The sequence below is a fragment of the Erpetoichthys calabaricus genome, chromosome 4 (assembly GCF_900747795.2).
Source record: "Erpetoichthys calabaricus chromosome 4, fErpCal1.3, whole genome shotgun sequence".
NCBI classification, from domain to species: Eukaryota; Metazoa; Chordata; class Cladistia; order Polypteriformes; family Polypteridae; genus Erpetoichthys; species Erpetoichthys calabaricus.
In genome coordinates this window covers 321,966,787-321,985,183 of record NC_041397.2, presented here as the reverse complement: position 1 = coordinate 321,985,183, position 18,397 = coordinate 321,966,787, and the positions used below count along the sequence as shown (strand labels likewise).

The window sequence follows — 18,397 nt, the reverse complement described above, 5'->3', positions numbered from 1 at the left end:
TGAGCAGAGGCATAACTGGAAGGAGTTACCTTTAATATGAGGTTCAAGGACTGGTGAATGGACACTGGTGTCAATCTCCTCTAAGAGCTCCCTTCCTGTGATAAAAGAAATAAAGACAGACGGGTCAATCACAGAAGTGAGGGGGCCATCCTGGATGAAGCTTTACTTTCTTTAGCTCTTTTAGGGCTAATTTTTTTTTTTCTTTTCTCCCAGGGCTGAATATTTTTCCAGAAAATAACTTTTTTAAAAAAAGAACACAAAACAATTGTTTAACATATCAAATCAACAAAAAATATTTATTTTTGACTAATATAACTGTTTTGCATTTTGTATGAGCCTGCATACTATATAATTTAACATATTATTATTGCACATACTGTACATGCTACAAGGCAAAGTCCTGTAAAGTATGATAACGCTCAAAGCAGCCAATTGCATGCATTGCCACGTTGCACTGCTTACAATACGTGTTGCACTGGTGCCTCTTTTTGAGTTGTCTATTGCTGCACACAACACAGTCAGGCTTGTACTTTTTATCCTCATATGTGGCAGGAAAGTGGCGCTCAGTCAGCCTGTCTGGCACTGCTCTTTGTGCTGGCCTTCCTCGCTTTGCCAAAGGCACTCCATCATATTCTGCCAGCAAGCTGTCAACCATCTTCTTGCGGAAATCTGCCGCATTCATAGTGCTGTCACTGCTTGCCTGCTTGAATAATATAAATCCGTTTGTGAGTGCAATCTCACGCAGGCGATGGTACACAGTGTGGTACCACTTGGTGGACTTATGGCCGTAAGCATATGACCCCAGCATCTGATCCAGTCGATCAACTCCAGCCATCTTACAATTATACTCTTCAAGCGCAACAGGCTTGTCCAGCTTCCTACCTTCTGGGTTTTCCTTCGAACGAACTGTTTTTTCACATAAATTGTTAGTGTGAACTGTACTAAGGCAAGTGACCCGTTTGACATCATGCCATGCCAATGCCACCAAGTTATCCGCCCGCATGAAAACAGGATTGTCCCCTCTTTTCATCTTCAGCCTGTCTGGCTTCAACTGTAAAGACATGTGTCTCCTGTTCACCCTGACTGTGCCACAAGCTCCAATTCCCCTGCTCTGTAGCTCCATGAACAATTCTGGTGATGTATAGAAATTGTCCATGTACACAACATGTCCCAAATGTTCATACCCCTGAAGCAGCTCCAGCACAACCTGACTTGTCAAAGGACAGTTCTCTCTCTGAAAAGAATGCTTTCCGGTGTAAGTAATTACTTTCAGGCAGAAGCCAGTGTTTGCTTCTGCCAGTACAAAGTCCTTTATGCCATACTTGGTGGGCTTGTCTGGCATATATTGTCTGAAAAAAAGCCGTCCCTTATATTTTATCATGGATTCATCCACAGACAAATCACGGCCAGGCTGATAAAATTGTTTATACGTAGGCTCCACAATGTCAAGCAGGGGCTGAACTTTGTACATGGGATTATAGCCTGGCTCACCCCTTGGAATTTGCTCCTTGTTATCACAAAAGTGAATGAAGCTTTGCAGCAGCACGTACCGATCACGCGGCATAACCTGTCCAAAGCCACCCGGTGACAAAGCACGTTTGGACCAATGCTCCCTGAAATTATATCGACAGTCCAGTCCCATCTCAATCTGCAATGCCACAAAGCCCTTCATCTCGTCTTTTGTTGTGGGTTTCCACTTCGAAAAACGAGATCGCGGAGCGAGTGCATCCCGCGATTCAAAAAATTGTTCTGCATACCTGTTTGTCTCTTCAGATATCAGCTGAAAAACTGCCTCAGGAAAAAACAGTTTGAAATAGTCCAGCGGCTTGTAATCCGTTGTGTCCAGCAGCAAGCCGTGCCTTCTTGTGAAGTCAGTTAGCCAGATCGGCTCCCATGGATCAATTTCTGGGTATTCCTCCCATGCGAACCTTGCCGTAGGTGTACTAGCAGCGCGAATGCGCTCAGCTGCCAGCTGAGCAGCTGGGGCGGCATCGGCTGGTCTCTGATCGGCTGATGCCGGCTCCTCAATCTCTTCCTCAATCTCTTGATCACTGTCTATGAAATCCGACTCTGAAAAATCAGAGTCCGGCTCCGCGATTATGCGCAAAATGCCTTCTGCCGAGTATTTTCTTTCCTGGACTCGCTTCGCTCCCTCGTGAGATGTTGATGCCATCTTGTCTTTGTTAGTATTTGTTTACATTTCGCAACTCACGCACAGGCAAGGATCATTTGCTGAGTCAACAAGTCTAGCATTCCTCCAAGCACAGAGGGAATGCCTGTGACATGACAGTGTGTTTTGTCGCCATTAACAGCTGATTGTCGCCCTCTATCCCTGGATGTCGACTTTTGTCGACATGCGCCCTCAACCCCTCCTGTCGACAAAAGTCGACATCCGCCCTAAAAGAGTTAACACTAGATTTACCAAAGCCTACGAAAAAACTGTAACCTTACAGTGGTGTGAAAAACTATTTGCCCCTTCCTGATTTCTTATTCTTTTGCATGTTTGTCACACAAAATGTTTCTGATCATCAAACACATTTAACCATTAGTCAAATATAACACAAGTAAACACAAAATGCAGTTTGTAAATGGTGGTTTTTATTATTTAGGGAGAAAAAAAATCCAAACCTACATGGCCCTGTGTGAAGAAGTAATTACCCCCTGAACCTAATAACTGGTTGGGCCACCCTTAGCAGCAATAACTGCAATCAAGCGTTTGCGATAACTTGCAATGAGTCTTTTACAGCGCTCTGGAGGAATTTTGGCCCACTCATCATTGCAAAATTGTTGTAATTCAGCTTTATTTGAGGGTTTTCTAGCATGAACCGCCTTTTTAAGGTCATGCCATAGCATCTCAATTGGATTCAGGTCAGGACTTTGACTAGGCCACTCCAAAGTCTTCATTTTGTTTTTCTTCAGCTATTCAGAGGTGGATTTGCTGGTGTGTTTTGGGTCATTGTCCTGTTGCAGCACCTAAGATCGCTTCAGCTTGAGTTGACGAACAGATGGCCGGACATTCTCCTTCAGGATTTTTTGGTAGACAGTAGAATTCATGGTTCCATCTATCACAGCAAGCCTTCCAGGTCCTGAAGCAGCAAAACAACCCCAGACCATCACACTACCACCACCATATTTTACTGTTGGTATGATGTTCTTTTTCTGAAATGCTGTGTTCCTTTTACGCCAGATGTAACGGGACATTTGCCTTCCAAAAAGTTCAACTTTTGACTCATCAGTCCACAAGGTATTTTCCCAAAAGTCTTGGCAATCATTGAGATGTTTCTTAGCAAAATTGAGATGAGGCCTAATGTTCTTTTTGCTTAACAGTGGTTTGCGTCTTGGAAATCTGCCATGCAGGCCGTTTTTGCCCAGTCTCTTTCTTATGGTGGAGTCGTGAACACTGACCTTAATTGAGGCAAGTGAGGCCTGCAGTTCTTTAGACGTTGTCCTGGGGTCTTTTGTGATCTCTCGGATGAGTCGTCTCTGCGCTCTTGGGGTAATTTTGGTCGGCCGGCCACTCCTGGGAAGGTTCACCACTGTTCCATGTTTTTGCCATTTGTGGATAATGGCTCTCACTGTGGTTCGCTGGAGTCCCAAAGCTTTAGAAATGGCTTTCTAACCTTTACCAGACTGATAGATCTCAATTACTTCTGTTCTCATTTGTTCCTGAATTTCTTTGGATCTTGGCATGATGTCTAGCTTTTGAGGTGCTTTTGGTCTACTTCTCTGTGTCAGGCAGCTCCTATTTAAGTGATTTCTTGATTGAAACAGGTGTGGCAGTAATCAGGCCTGGGGGTGGCTACGGAAATTGAACTCAGGTGTGATACACCACAGTTAGGTTATTTTTTAACAAGGGGGCAATTACTTTTTCACACAGGGCCATATAGGTTTGGATTTTTTTTTCTCCCTAAATAATAAACACCATCATTTAAAAACTGTATTTTGTGTTTACTTGTGTTATATTTGACTAATGGTTAAATGTGTTTGATGATCAGAAACATTTTGTGTGACAAACATGCAAAAGAATAAGAAATCAGGAAGGGGGCAAATAGTTTTTCACACCACTGTAAATCCGTTCGCACCTCTCCGTCAGCATATTTTGTCTTGTAAATGTGTCAATAAGCAACAAGCAGTAAGCAGCCTGCTATCACATACCCCCCACAGCCGCACAAAGTTTTCTCAGTTCAAGTCTGTTTACCTGCGTGTCAGTTGCTTAGAGTTGTATAGAGTATATACTCTATCGTTATTTAGCATACATGCATTTCATGTGTGTTCCGTGTCTACAACAATCTATGTAAACACATCATTAAAACAGAAACGTTTTTCATGTTTTAGTAATGATTGACAAAATGTAGACATGAAGTGTATAATGTGTGAAGCCTGAAGTCCAAATATCAAATAAACACTTTCACAAAAGGCATAAGTATAACAAAACAAGTGCACAACCTGTGACCTTTTGATTACGAGTCAGCAGTTCTTACCACTGCACCACCAATGCGGTCGTATTAAGGGTGTGTCAATGTCACACTCTAACGTGGGTTCTTTTTCTGCAGTTATATTCTTGAATAAAAGTGCACGTGTTTTGTTATATGTTGTCACGCTTGGGTCACAGATTTGCACAGAGACACAGGAGGTTGTAGAAAAAAAAGGAACTTTATTCAAAGCACTGCAAACAAACATTTGTCTCTTTTCAAAAGTTTAAAACATGCTCCATGACAAGTCAGAGATGACAGCTCCGCCAGGAGCAGAGAATGTCTGAGAGAGAGAGAAGGAGATGCAAGCAACCAATTTAACAAACTGAAAGAAGCCCGTACAGGCTTTTTAAGAAGGTGGAGCACCGCGTGAGAGGTATATTACGCGACAGAGGCGGCCAGAAGGGAAAGGCAGAATGTGAAGGTAGTCTGTCCATGTTTTTAGGGGTTTTCCCAGGGGCGTCTGTATTCTCTGGGGGTGCGATCAGCTTCGCAGCTCACAATGTGTTAACAATCCTGAGTGCTAGCTCTGAATGCTACCTTCAAGCAGGGCCATTCTTAGGACGTTGGGAGCCCTGGGCATAATTAGACTGTGGGGTCCCTAATGTGTGTAGTATTAGCTACAGTTCAGCCAGATTTGACCTGTTTCCACTTGGCACTTCGTGGAGGTATGTAGCTAAGCCCAGCGTGTGCAAAATGTGCAGTGCAATGGTGCATATTTTTAGAAATTTTAGAGCATTTTATTTATTTTTTTGTCACAATTAAAAAGTGTGTTTTTTATATCATTTTCCATTTTTTTCTACCAAATTAAAACTTGGGCTAAAGAACATTCCAGATTAAAGCTCAAGAAACAAAATCAACTTTTCGCGCTTGCGAAATCTTTAATTAATGCCGAGTAATCAAGCGATTGGACAATGTCTCGCTCAATGGACATTAATGCTAAAGCATTCAATCATTCTTGTAACATGGTTGTCCTGAGGTAATTCTTGATTATCTTTAGCTTAGAAAAGCTGCGTTCCCCAGCAGCGACAGTAACTGGTATGGTCAAGGCGATACGTAGCGCTATTGCGACATTTGGAACAGAATCTTGCAAGCTGTTCTGGTATATAAACTACAATGTTTGAAGAACAGAAGCATTAGGAGGCACTAGATTTGCCAAAATACACAATTCAGAGAACAAGTCCTGAGCATCAATATCGGAACCAGTCGTTTCATCTGTTAATATCGCATTGAGATCCTGACAGGATTTAATCAAATCCGCATCACTTAGACATTTTATTCTCCTATAATTATAAAGAAACCCAAAGTAATTATACTGTAATGACCTTTCATTTGGTCGAAGCGCTCAGTCATTGATGATATCGCTTGGTCAAGCAATACATTGAAAAATTTCAATGAGATATTTATCTTTTGGATCAAGTATTGGTTGATCTTGCACTTCATAGTCAAAATTAGTGTGATGACTTTATCTCCTCTGGACTGGAAACTGGCTTTGAGGTGGCCTGCTGGGGCTCCTCATCCCTGCCTACCACCTCAGAATCTTCAGAGACACCATCTAGTTCCACAAGGACCTGAAAACAGTTTGACACTTCCAATTCTGCGATTGATGCAGTGTGCATCCTTTACCTTCCACTTTGTGACTATAACCTATCTCTACCTGTCTGGTCTGGATTCTCCTCCCGCACAACCTTAGAGGAGCACGCTATCTTTCTAAAGGACACCTGGGCCAGGTTCACCAATTGTCTACTACAACTCAGGCCAGCCAACTCCTCGTCCAGTTCGGTGACACTTAGCTCGAGGTGCTGGATCAGCTGGCATCTCCTGCAGATGTAGCCCTCATAGACAACTGGCTCCTCCAGGATGTCATCTGAAAAGTCCAACATGCAGCAGGACTTGCATTGCACTGGCCGCATTATTAAAATTTGACTTTAGGTTACTTAAACTGCCTTAACTTTTTTTTTTTTAATTAAAATTAAATTGTTTAACTTAAATGTTAAAACTGAAAAAATTTAAGAAAAAGAAATTAGATTATAGAACTGCTACAGCTATTTTACACCTTCTGGCCCCATAAGTTCCTGTAATCTTCCCCTTCTCTACTGCCTGCTGTTTGTTCTTCTGTGAGGTTAAGTTTATTTTTCACTGTCTGTTTTCCTAACTTAGCGCTCCTCTACAAGCCGCAAGTGTGGCGATTATTTATTTAAAAACTGGGCGTTTTTCATCTGAGTTGTGAACCCGCTATACCAGGGGTAGGCAACGTCGGTCCTGGAGTGCCACAGTATGTGCAGGTTTTTGTTCCAACCCAGTTCCTTAACGAGAACTCAATTATTGCTGATGAAGCACATATTGCTGAAGTGACATTTTAATGCTTCATTTTAGTGGTCTCGCTTGTTAAGGTAAGATTGGGTGGAGGGGTGATGTTAGAGCGTGTGAGCTCATTCAGTTGCTACAGGAACAACGCACATGTTGATCTTTTTTCTTCTTTCAGTACATGTGCCTTCCCTGTTTATTTATATATCTCTGCCTGTCTGTCTCTCTATTACGCAGTGCTCGTCTGTCTGTGTGTTATGGATCTTAAAAATAACAGTTATAAGGACAGTTGTTCCTGTTAATTGCAGTCTCAATTGTTAAAAAAATATTATAAAAGGAGCATCCCACATGAAAATATAACGATCTCATTAACTGAGAGTGCATACCAATTTATAAATTTTATGTCCGTTTGAGGTTAAAAAGAAAAAAAAAAAAGCAACATTTTATCCCCAGCAGGGAATCGAACTCAGGTCTAAAAGGCAGCAGAGCTGTTGTGCTCTAAGAGGCAAATCTTAACGCGCTATGCCACGGAGGCTGTTGTATTGTCCTTGAAGCTTTTGTAAAAGTGTTTATTTGATCTTTGGAACTCGGGCTTTACACATTCTATAGTTTATGCCTACTACATTTTGTAACATTTATTACTAAAATATGACAAAGTTTCTGTTTTAACAATGTGTTTACACAGATTACTTTAGAATAATGATCTCTTATTTCCACTGTAAAACTCCACTTCACTCCCACATAATCAATCAAGGCGTGAGCTGGGAAAACTTCGCTCACGTTCTAAGTCGGTGGGGGGATGGAATAGCCGGCTGCTGGCAGCTTGTCTTTTATCAGCACATTTAGAGGACAAAGGATGCTGGCGGAGAGGTGTGAACGGATTTAAGAAGCGATTTAAGGTGGGCCGGATATACGAGTTTTTTCGTAGGCTCTGGTAATTCTAGTGTTAACAAGCGAGACCACTAAAATGAAGCATTAAAATGTCACTTAAGCAATATGTGCTTCATCAGCAATAATTGAGTTCTCGTTAAGGAACTGGGTTGGAACAAAAACCTGCACATACTGTGGCACTCCAGGACCGACGTTGCCTACCCCTGCGCTATACCACACAGTGTCTATAAAAACTCTCTAAAACTTCATACATACTTAGTGCTCAATGCATTCAATTTAAGCCAATTATCTCTTAGCATTGGAAACACAGTAATAGTAATATCCAACAGCAGCATGTCTACAAAATCTACACTTACACTATTGGAGAGCTTTTTACACTTTCTACTTCTAATTCTCAAAACCTCCAGGTAATTTTTAAGCAAATGCAGAAGCAGAACAAGCTGAGGGACATTTTCCAGTAGCCAGCTCTTTTAGCACAGAAAAGGAATGCAAGAAAAGTTCTGCTCTCTTGTCCTACACCTCCTACAGTGACACACTTCACCTTGTCCATGATGGCTATTTATTGCTAAAATACTGACAGAATCTCTTTGGGTCCTCCTTACTATTTTTTGTGATGTTTCTTTCCAATTTCCTTTTAAACTTTCTGTTATCCTGCCTGTCACACACGGACACATATGGACACCTGAAGGGCTCTAGTGACTGTAATTGTACTGTCACACCAGGGGTTGGCATTGTGTCTTAATGTCTTTTGTGGAAGAATAATTTTAGGGTAACATAGCATTCATCTTAAAGAAATAGCATATAGGGTTAATAAATGTGGGAAACCAAATAAAGGTCAAAGTGAACAACAAAATGTACACTGAAAAATAAGAATTGGTTTAGGAAAAATACTGAGATGGTCAAGTAAAGAATGTACCAGAAGAAAGTTTGATGTAACATACAAAATGTACTGAAGGATGACTGAGAGATAACTAAGAGATCAGCAGATGTCTTATAAATGAGAATGGACAGTCGTTATATGCACAGACATTACAAGGGTGGTAGCTTATCTCAAAAGGTATAAGAAGAACCAGAATATAATATAATAGACTTTTATTTTATATAAATATTTGGGTGTAAACCAATGAACCAACCAGAGTAAAATGTATGCATTGATTGACACTGTATGTAAATTCATCAGTTTATAAAAAGAATATCTATTCTTTGTTTCTCTGACCATTCTGATCATTATGACCCTGCTGTAATGGACTGCTTTTGAAGAATGCTTCCTCCAAGGCATTTTGCAGAGATACAATGAACAGTTTTTTTCCAGCCTGATTACTGAATTGTCCTGTTAGGCAACGTTTCTTTCTTTAATAAGATGTTAAATTTCGACCACGGTTTTTGGCACCCAACGTGGGGTGATCTGTACCCCGGAGGGAACTCCCAGCAGAATCTCAAAGATGCAAAGTGGATGATGTGAAATTGGAATGGACTTGTTCCCATCTACGCGGGACTCCCCTCCGGAGGAGGCAATCGTCAGACCTGAAACAGTAGGAGGAGGCATGTTCATTCATTCTTTTGGGGATAAGAGGCTGGGTTAGATGTTATGTCGTTAGATTAGGAGTGTTTTTTCTTAGAGTTAGGATAGTTAGTATAGTTAGTGTTAAGAGCCTTTTGTCGACTAGGGAGAGCATTAAAAAATAGTGTTGAGATCACTCCTTGTCGCCTGGCGGAAAATTTTGGGAGGAAGTGACCCACTATTGTCTGTGGGAGTTGCCCAGATCTCTCTCTTGGTTTGGCAAAAGGTCTCAGCAGACTGTAAGGCTGTTAAATGGATAGAGAAGTCCTGGTTTCAAGTCCCAGGGACATAGAAGTCCTGGGTTCAAGTCCCAGGCCCGTAGTAAGGGGGATAGCGTCCCCGGCCTCAGTAAAAGGAGGTTAAAGTCCTCCCTGAGGTAATAAGGTTTCAACCAGTGGGAGGGAGAATCCCACAGGAACACAGGGCTAAAGGTAGAATAAAATTATTGTATAATAATTAGAGTAAACAATCTACTAGTAAGAAGGAATATATAAGATTTATGTAGACTTTGTATGTATGTTCTGTGAAAATAAATTAGTCCTTTTTTTTTTGTACCAGGCATAGTGTGTATGTAAATAGACGTCTTACTGCACAGCAAATTGAAAGATCACATGTGTAAATTGGGGTTGTAGGGCTGGGAAGCTTAAAGGCTGATAATAAATATGTAGAACACAGGTCTTAAAGGAATCAAGAGTAATGGCCAGTGGCCAAAAGAAGGTTTAGGAAGGAATATTTTGTACAGGGGACTGTGTCTTTCTTTGACTGGTGTTCTTGATGGCAACAGCAAGTGTTCTGAACGTGAGAGCAAGTGGAGTGATAATGAAGTAGGCAGGAGGGCGAGAAGGAACATCCTTTTAACATATTGTAACGAGGGTGATTGGTTAATAAATATTTTTAAAATAGTCCAATCTGAATGCGCTGCGAAGTTGCCCATGCAAAGGGTCCGGCTAGAAAGTAAGAGAAATGAATAGAGGACGTGTGAATGGGACTTCTTTGCCTAAAATGTACTGGTATTAAATGTTCAGAGTGTCTGTTAAAAATATATTGTGCACACAAATTTAGAAATATCTAATAAATTTCCAGAGCGCTGAGTTAATTTGGGTTAAAATGTGAGTTTTGAAAATGTGTAATATTTGATATGAAAACGTCTGCACTTTGCTTATAAAAATGTTTTTATGTATAAAACATCTCTCCTTCAGACCCTGATCAAATCTTAGGGAAAAATGTTCTTTGATAATTTTTAAATATAAAGGAGACAATTTCTTTCAAAGATAAATTGCTGCTGGTAGATGTGTGTGTGTGTTAAGGACATTGTTTTAAATGCTTTCCATGAGCTGTTAGGTGACTGAAGTAAGGGAGATATGGTGGCACAGTGGTTGGCACTGTTGCCCAGCAACAGGAAATGAAGGTTCAAACTTGGCATATTTTCTGCGTGGAGTAAAATAAACATAAGGAAAAGTGTGAAAATGCTTTAAATAGTTAATGCTAAATAATAATAATAAAACTTGAGTAAGTATAATGTGTTAAAGACAGTTTAAGTCAGTGTGAGTATGTTGTGCAATGTGAAAGATCTCTGTGACTGAACTGCATTTCAAGGAATTTAAGTGATTTTGGGAAATTGTTTTATTAAAGAGATTGTGTGAAAATATGTGGCGATGTTTTAAATGATGAGGCAAAGGATAAAGGTGTACATAAATAAGTTTTGAATTTAAACTTAAAAAAAATTAATATGATTAGGTCCAATGAAACGATTCCAGATTTAGTATAAATGTGTGTGCCTTTTTCCTTTGAGTACTGGCCATACTCAAATGGAAGAAAGTTATTTTTAGTAATTAAAAAAAACCTCTGTTCTCTCGGAGAGCAAGAAAGCTGGTGATGAGTACTGGCTTCCAGTCCAGGTAGTGTTCTATATTATGATATGCTGTACAAAAAGGGGGGTTAACTAATAAAAAGGGCAGACTGTGCTTTTTCTGCAGATCATCGCTCTGGAGAAGCTGCAATAAGCATCTCAGGATGACATCAACAAAAAAAGCATGCATGGACTATAGCCTTAACAGGAGGTCATGGGTAAAAGAAATCAATATTATAAAGCATAGTTAAATTTTATACATCAAAATGTTTTATTTAAAGTACTGTATGTAATGGTGTGACACACTAACTACCCTAAGAGCATTTTTTTAATAAAAACAAGATTTTAAATTATCCATCCATCCATGCATCCATCCATCCATCCATCCATCCTCTTTCGCTTATCCGAGGTTGGGTCACGGGGGCAGCAGCTTGAGCAGAGATGCCCAGACTTCCCTCTCCCCGGCCACTTCTTCTAGCTCTTCCGGGAGAATCCCAAGGCGTTCCCAGGCCAGCCGGGAGACATAGTCCCTCCAACGTGTCCTGGGTCTCCCCCGGGGCCTCCTCCTGGTTAGACATGCCCGGAACACCTCACCAGGGAGGCGTCCAGGAGGCATCCTGATCAGATGCCCGAGCCACCTCATCTGACTCCTCTCGATGCGGAGGAGCAGCGGCTCTACTCTGAGCCCCTCCCGGATGACTGAGCTTCTCACCCTATCTTTGAGGGAGAGCCCAGACACCCTGCGGAGGAAACTCATTTCAGCCGCTTGTATTCGCAATCTCGTTTTTTCGGTCACTACCCATAGCTCATGACCATAGGTGAGGGTAGGAACATAGATCAACTGGTAAACTGAGAGCTATGCCTTACGGCTCAGCTCCTTTTTCACCACGACAGACCGATGCAGAGCCCGCATCACTGCGGACGCCTCACCGATCCGCCTGTCGATCTCACGCTCCATTCTTCCCTCACTCGTGAACAAGACCCCGAGATACTTGAACTCCTCCACTTGAGGCAGGATCTCGCTTCCAACCCTGAGAGAGCACTCCACCCTTTTCCGGCTGAGGACCATGGTCTCGGATTTGGAGGTGCTGATTCCCATCCCAGCCGCTTCACACTCAGATGCGAACCGATCCAGAGAGAGCTGAAGATCATGGTCTGATGAAGCAAACAGGACAACATCATTTGCAAAAAGCAGTGACCCAATCCTGAGTCCACAAAACTGGACCCCCTCAACACCCTGGCTGCGCCTAGAAATTCTGTCCATAAAAGTTATGAACAGAATCGGTGACAAAGGGCAGCCCTGGCAGAGTCCAACTCTCACTGGAAACGGGTTTGACTTACTGCCGGCAATGCAGACCAAGCTCTGGCACTGGTTGTACAGGAACCGAACAGCCCTTATCAGGGGGTCCGGTACCCCATACTGCCGGAGCACCCCCCACAGGATTCCCTGAGGGACACGGTCAAACACCTTTTCAAGTCCACAAAACACATGTAGACTGGTTGGGCGAACTCCCATGCACCCTCCAGGACCCTGCTAAGGGTATAGAGCTGGTCCACTGTTCCACGACCAGGACGAAAACCACACTGTTCCTCCTGAATCCGAAGTTCGACTATCCGACGGACCCTCCTCTCCAGAACCCCCGAATAGACTTTTCCAGGGAGGCTGAGGAGTGTGATCCCTCTGTAGTTGGAACACACCCTCCGGTCCCCTTTCTTAAAGTGGAGGACCACCACCCGGGTCTGCTAATCCAGAGACACTGTCCCTGATGTCCATGCGATGTTGCAGAGATGTGTCAACCAAGACATCCCTACAACATCCAGAGCCTTGAGGAACTCCGGGCGTATCTCATCCACCCCCGGGGCCCTGCCACCAAGGAGTTTTTTGACCACCTCGGTGACTTCAGTCCCAGAGATGGGGGAGCCCACCTCCGAGTCCCCAGGCTTTGCTTCCTCATTGAAAGGCATGTTAGTGGGATTGAGGAGGTCTTCGAAGTACTCCCCCAACCGACCCACAACGTCCCAAGTCGAGGTCAGCAGCGCACCATCCCCACCATATACAGTATTGACACTGCACTGCTTCCCCCTCCTGAGACGCCGGATGGTGGACCAGAATCTCCTCGAAGCCGTTCGAAAGTCGTTCTCCACGGCCTCCCCAAACTCCTCCCATGCCCGAGTTTTTGCCTCAGCAACCACCAAAGCCGCATTCCGCTTGGCCTGCCGGTACCTATTAGCTGCCTCCAGAGTCCCACAGGACAAAAGGGACCAGTAGGACTCCTTCTTCAGCTTGACAGCATCCCTCACCGCCGGTGTCCACCAACAGGTTCGGGGATTGCCGCCACGACAGGCACCAACCACCTTACGGCCACAGCTCCAGCCAGCTGCCTCAACAATAGAGGCACGGAACATGGCCCATTCGGACTCAATGTCCCCCACCTCCCTCGGGACATGGTCGAAGTTCTGCCAGAGGTGGGAGTTGAAGCTACTTCTGACAGGGGGCTCTGCCAGACGTTCCCAGCAGACCCTCACAAGATGTTTGGGCCTACCACGCCTGACCGGCATCCTCCCCACCATCGAAGCCAAATCACCACCAGGTGGTGATCAGTTGACAGCTTCGCCCCTCTCTTCACCCGAGTGTCCAAGACATGTGGCCGCAAGTCCGACGACATGACGACAAAGTCGATCATCGAACTGAGGCCTAGGGTGTCCTGGTGCCAAGTGCACATATGAACACCCCTATGCTTGAACATGGTGTTCGTTATGGACAATCCGTGATGAGCACAGAAGTCCAATAACAAAACACCGCTCGGGTTCAGATCAGGGGGGCCATTCCTCCCAATCACGCCCTTCCAGGTCTCACTGTCATTGCCCACGTGAGCATTGAAGTCTCCCAGCAGAACGAGGGAGTCCCCAGAAGGTATGCCCTCTAGCACCCCCCTCCAGGGACTCCAAAAAGGGTGGGTACTCCAGACTGCTGTTCGGTGCATACGCACAAACAACAGTTAGGACCCGTCCCCCCACCCGAAGGCGAAGGGAGGCTACCCTCTCGTCCACCGGGGTAAACCCTAATGTACAGGCTCCAAGTCGGGGGGCAATAAGTATACCCACACCCGCTCTGCGCCTCTCACCGCGGGCAACTCCAGAGTGGTAGAGAGTCCAGCCCCTCTCAAGGAGATTGGTTCCAGAGTCCAAGCTGTGCGTCGAGGTGAGCCCGACTATATCTAGCCGGAACCTCTCAACCTCGCGCACAAGCTCAGGCTCCTTCCCCTTCAGAGAGGTGACATTCCACGTCCCAAGAGCCAGTTTCTGTAGCCGAGGATCGGACCGCCAAGGTCCCCGCCTTCGGCCACCACCTGACTCACACTGCACCCGACCTCCTTGGCCCCTCCCATAGGTGGTGAGCCCATTTTAAATTATAAGGCATTTAATACAGTATGAGATGTTGATTTTTTTTCCCATCAGTCCCTGTTTACAAGTAATTTGGATATCTTAAATGTGAATTAGAATGTTAATGTTTGAATGACTACATAGCTAATAATAGGGTTTAATAATAAAAGGTGTCATTTTGCTTGGCTTTTCGCTTTATTTTATTTAATTTGATGCTCAAATTAAACATTCCAGACACTTGTTAAATTCAGAAGCCATAGGTAGAAATGTATGTGTCAATTTAATTAGTAAAATATTAGCTTAAAGAAAAATAGCTGGGATATGAATATAGAAACTTTTAGCTTTAAGACTAAAAGTTGAGAGGTTAGAATAGATGTATTTTAAGATAATTGTAACTTTTGAAAATGACCTGTTAGCTTTAGATGATGTGAAATACAAATTTCTTTTCTAAATAATGTAAATCCCAAGACTGCACATAATTGAACAATATTCTGTAATTGGAGCAATTGGGAAAAGGAATGTTGACCTTAACTGTTTTAGTTTATTTTTATCTCATTTCCAGAAATAAGTAGGAATTTACCAGTCTTGACTGTGGATTTCTTCTTTGACTTCTGCTTGCTATGTTGGCTGAGAGATGTTCTCTGGAGGACACTGGCATTTTATTACATTCATGATGAAAAGGGGATCAAGAATATCTGTCTAGGCTCCAGTTCAAGTTTAAAATGTTCTACAGGAACCTCCACAGAACACAACTCTTTAACTAATAACCTCCACACCACTCTGCTTTCTCTTTTCTTTTGTTTGGTTTGAAACTCCTGGACATATTCGTGTTCTCTGTAGGAGAACTAGAACATTTGACTGTTATGAACTTGTAATATTAATGGGATTGGTTTCAGGGTCCTTGCTGACTGATACCTTACTGCTCCACATTCCCTCTAAGGGGGGAAAGATTAATATTTAGTTTGAGAAGTTATTTGTATAATAGCAAAGGTTATGTGCCAATAGTTTAAATATTTTGAGACAAATGCATGATTTTCCTTTGGTACATATATATATATATATATATATATATATATATATATTAAGACTGACTTTATTTTATATTGTGGTGATTTACTTGTTATGATAAATATGCTTTTGGGTGGGGTCCACAACAATGGTTAAACTATATATACAAGTATAGAGATTTTTTTTTTATTGAAGGATATATTTTTTGAACATAATGGCTACAATGAGTGGAAACTTCTGCATTGTACTTGCCAGCTGCAGAATTCATTTTTTACCATAAAAAACAAATTGGCTAACAGATGAGCAGAGACGGGATAAAATGATTGTTTTACTACTAGCATTATTTTTGATAAGAGGTACCCCCAATGAAACAGGCCTAATATCTCATGAGACACTATTTTTGGGATCCATAAGTAACTTAAAAATTACACATGAAGTATTGCAATACTGAATAATATGGAACAAAACTTTTAAGACTTTGCACCTTTGCAGGTAAAAGCTATTTTTCCTAGCACATTTTTTAAAACAGCACTTGAATTTGAACCTGGAGAATGAGCTTTGCTAAAGGTCTGCAGACAAATGAATCATCTGACTCCCAAGGAGAAACAAGCCATACGAGAGAAGGGATCAAGCTGTGGACCAGGCCATCGACCAATCAACTACTGGACAACTTACTCAAATTCCAGTCCAATGGATCATGGGTTCCTGCTGCTTACAATCCAACTGTGCTGGTGACCACTGACATCAAAAGATAATCGTGGGTCCAGAATCGTAAAAGGCAGCTTGCATCACATCCAGACCTTAGCCTCATTCATTAGATGAAGAGGATATTGATATCCTTTGCTTTGGGGTATTGGACCTCGAGATTCTGATTCACACTTTCACTGTGCAGGGTTCTATGTTCTTTGCCAGAGCCCACCTTAACTGTGTTTGATAAGCCTTACAATTTGTCCACTCGTTTTCAATTTTATGACAGTTGTTGACCAAGTATTTGAATTCTTCTTGCCCTAGGAGTTGGAACCACAACCTAATCTCTATTTTTCTGCAGCAACGTCTTTTACGGAAGATTTTAACTATGCAGTTATGGATAGTATAGGAGGAAAGACTAATTATCTGCAAGTGCTGCAAGGCAAATGAACTCCTTTCATAAACAATATGTATTTATTGAATATTTACAACTATTGTTTTATTAATGGAAATATTGCACAATTATAATTAATCTAAATTGTTTTGGGTTTAATCTGTAAAGAAATTGGGATAATATAATTGACCAGTTGAACAAAATGTGATCAGCATAACGGTCAGCACTTAGAGTATAGGCAATGTGTAAGAGTAAATATTTTTGGATTATTAGCACTTGCAGTATTACCAGTTAAATGCCAGTCCAATTTAAGCATTCTTGGTTATTGATTGTAATAATTGAATGAATAATAGAGTTTAACATAAAGGGAAATTTGTTAACTGTGAAGAATGGTAGTAAACTTGATGGACAGTCAAGTGTTTTGGGAATAGAGACACTCAGGACAAAATGTCTAAATCTATTGATATAAGGTGAAGATAAAGTTTAAACTAGAAATCTCTTGATAAAAGCAAAACAAACCATTTGTTTGATAATTATTGTTTTTTCATGAAGGATGTGAATTTTATTGTGTAAACAGTAATTGATACAGAAAGATTGAAAAAATGAATTTTGCATTAGGATTAGATGCAACATTAGGACAGATTTTATATTGGGCTTTAAGGCTAAATTAGATGCAGGGTATACTACAAACCTTTAAAGTTTGTTGAATTTGGTATAAGGTTTGTGGGATAGTGCTGAGTGTTTTTAGGAACTGGAGTAATTAGGGCTATATAGACAAATAGTTGGTGGCAATACAGGACAAATAATTATTATGGCTTTTTGGGCCTAAGTAATATAGAAGATAGCAAAACAAAGTAATAATTCAGCACAACAGAGATGGAGTGTCTTATGCATGAAGTGGTGAGTGTCCAGTTTGTGAAATTGGAAAGCCCAGATACAATCCAAGGATCCCAGCTGGTGGCAAAAGACTATAACATCAATAAGAAGCTTGGGTACAACCCTTGCAATTTTAATGTGACATTGACATGAGCCAATGGCTTGTATTAATGAGAGTAGTGCTGACATCTTCTGAAGGGAGGATTGACACCTACTTTTAGCAAGATAGCTGTTTTTATGCAGCAAAGGTGATCATCTAATTGAAGGCCACAGCAGGATGTAAATTGGGGCAACTTTGTGAATGAGAGATCAAGGATGTGAGCATAGTTGTTTGTATAAGGACTCTATCTCTGGTTATTGTTGTACACATCATTGGCACCATGAAGTAGGAACTTTGGATGTTTTTAAAGTAAATACTTGGGCTGTCTGTATCACCACCAACAATAACATTGATGAAAAAAAAAATATAGGCCCTTCTTGGATCGAGGCCTTGTTGTGACAGAAGGGCTTGCGTGGTCTAGTGATCCTCGGAGCTATGTTGTTAGGAGCTACATGCTCCTGGTAGGGCTTCCCAAGGCAAACAGGTCTGAGGTGAAGATCCAGACTAACTCGATCCTGAGACCCCATATGAACTTAAAACAAGGATCGGCGTTTCCCTTGCCCGGGAAAGGGTACCCGGGGCCCCACCCTGGAGCCAGGCCGGGGGGAGGGGCTCGCTGGCTAGCACCTGGTGGCTGGACCTTCGACCACAGGGCCCAGCCGGGCTCAGCCCGAAGGAGCAATGTGGTTCTGCTCTCTTGTGGGCCCACCACCTGCAAGCCGGGGGGGGGTGCAATGTGATATGGGTGGTAGCTGAAGGCGGGAACTCTGGCGTTCCGACCCTCGGTTGCCGAAACTGGCTTTTGGGACATGGAATGTTACCTCTCTGGTGGGGAAGGAGCATGAACTGGTTCGAGAGGTTGAGAGGT

General features: G+C 42.4%; 2 protein-coding genes across 2 annotated transcripts in view; one reads left to right on the top strand and one right to left on the bottom strand.

Annotated features, from left to right (window-relative positions):
- LOC114643526 (NACHT, LRR and PYD domains-containing protein 3-like) overlaps positions 1-18,397 on the top strand; it is a 2,412,635-nt gene that overhangs the window by 547,664 nt on the left and 1,846,574 nt on the right. The gene's annotated exons all lie outside the window — the stretch shown is intronic.
- LOC114643530 (protein NLRC5-like) overlaps positions 1-18,397 on the bottom strand; it is a 1,801,805-nt gene that overhangs the window by 1,685,197 nt on the left and 98,211 nt on the right. Inside the window, exon 12 of the mRNA XM_051925774.1 lies at positions 30-95. Coding sequence (XP_051781734.1) covers positions 30-95 — 66 coding nt within the window. The remainder of the gene's footprint in view (positions 1-29; positions 96-18,397) is intronic.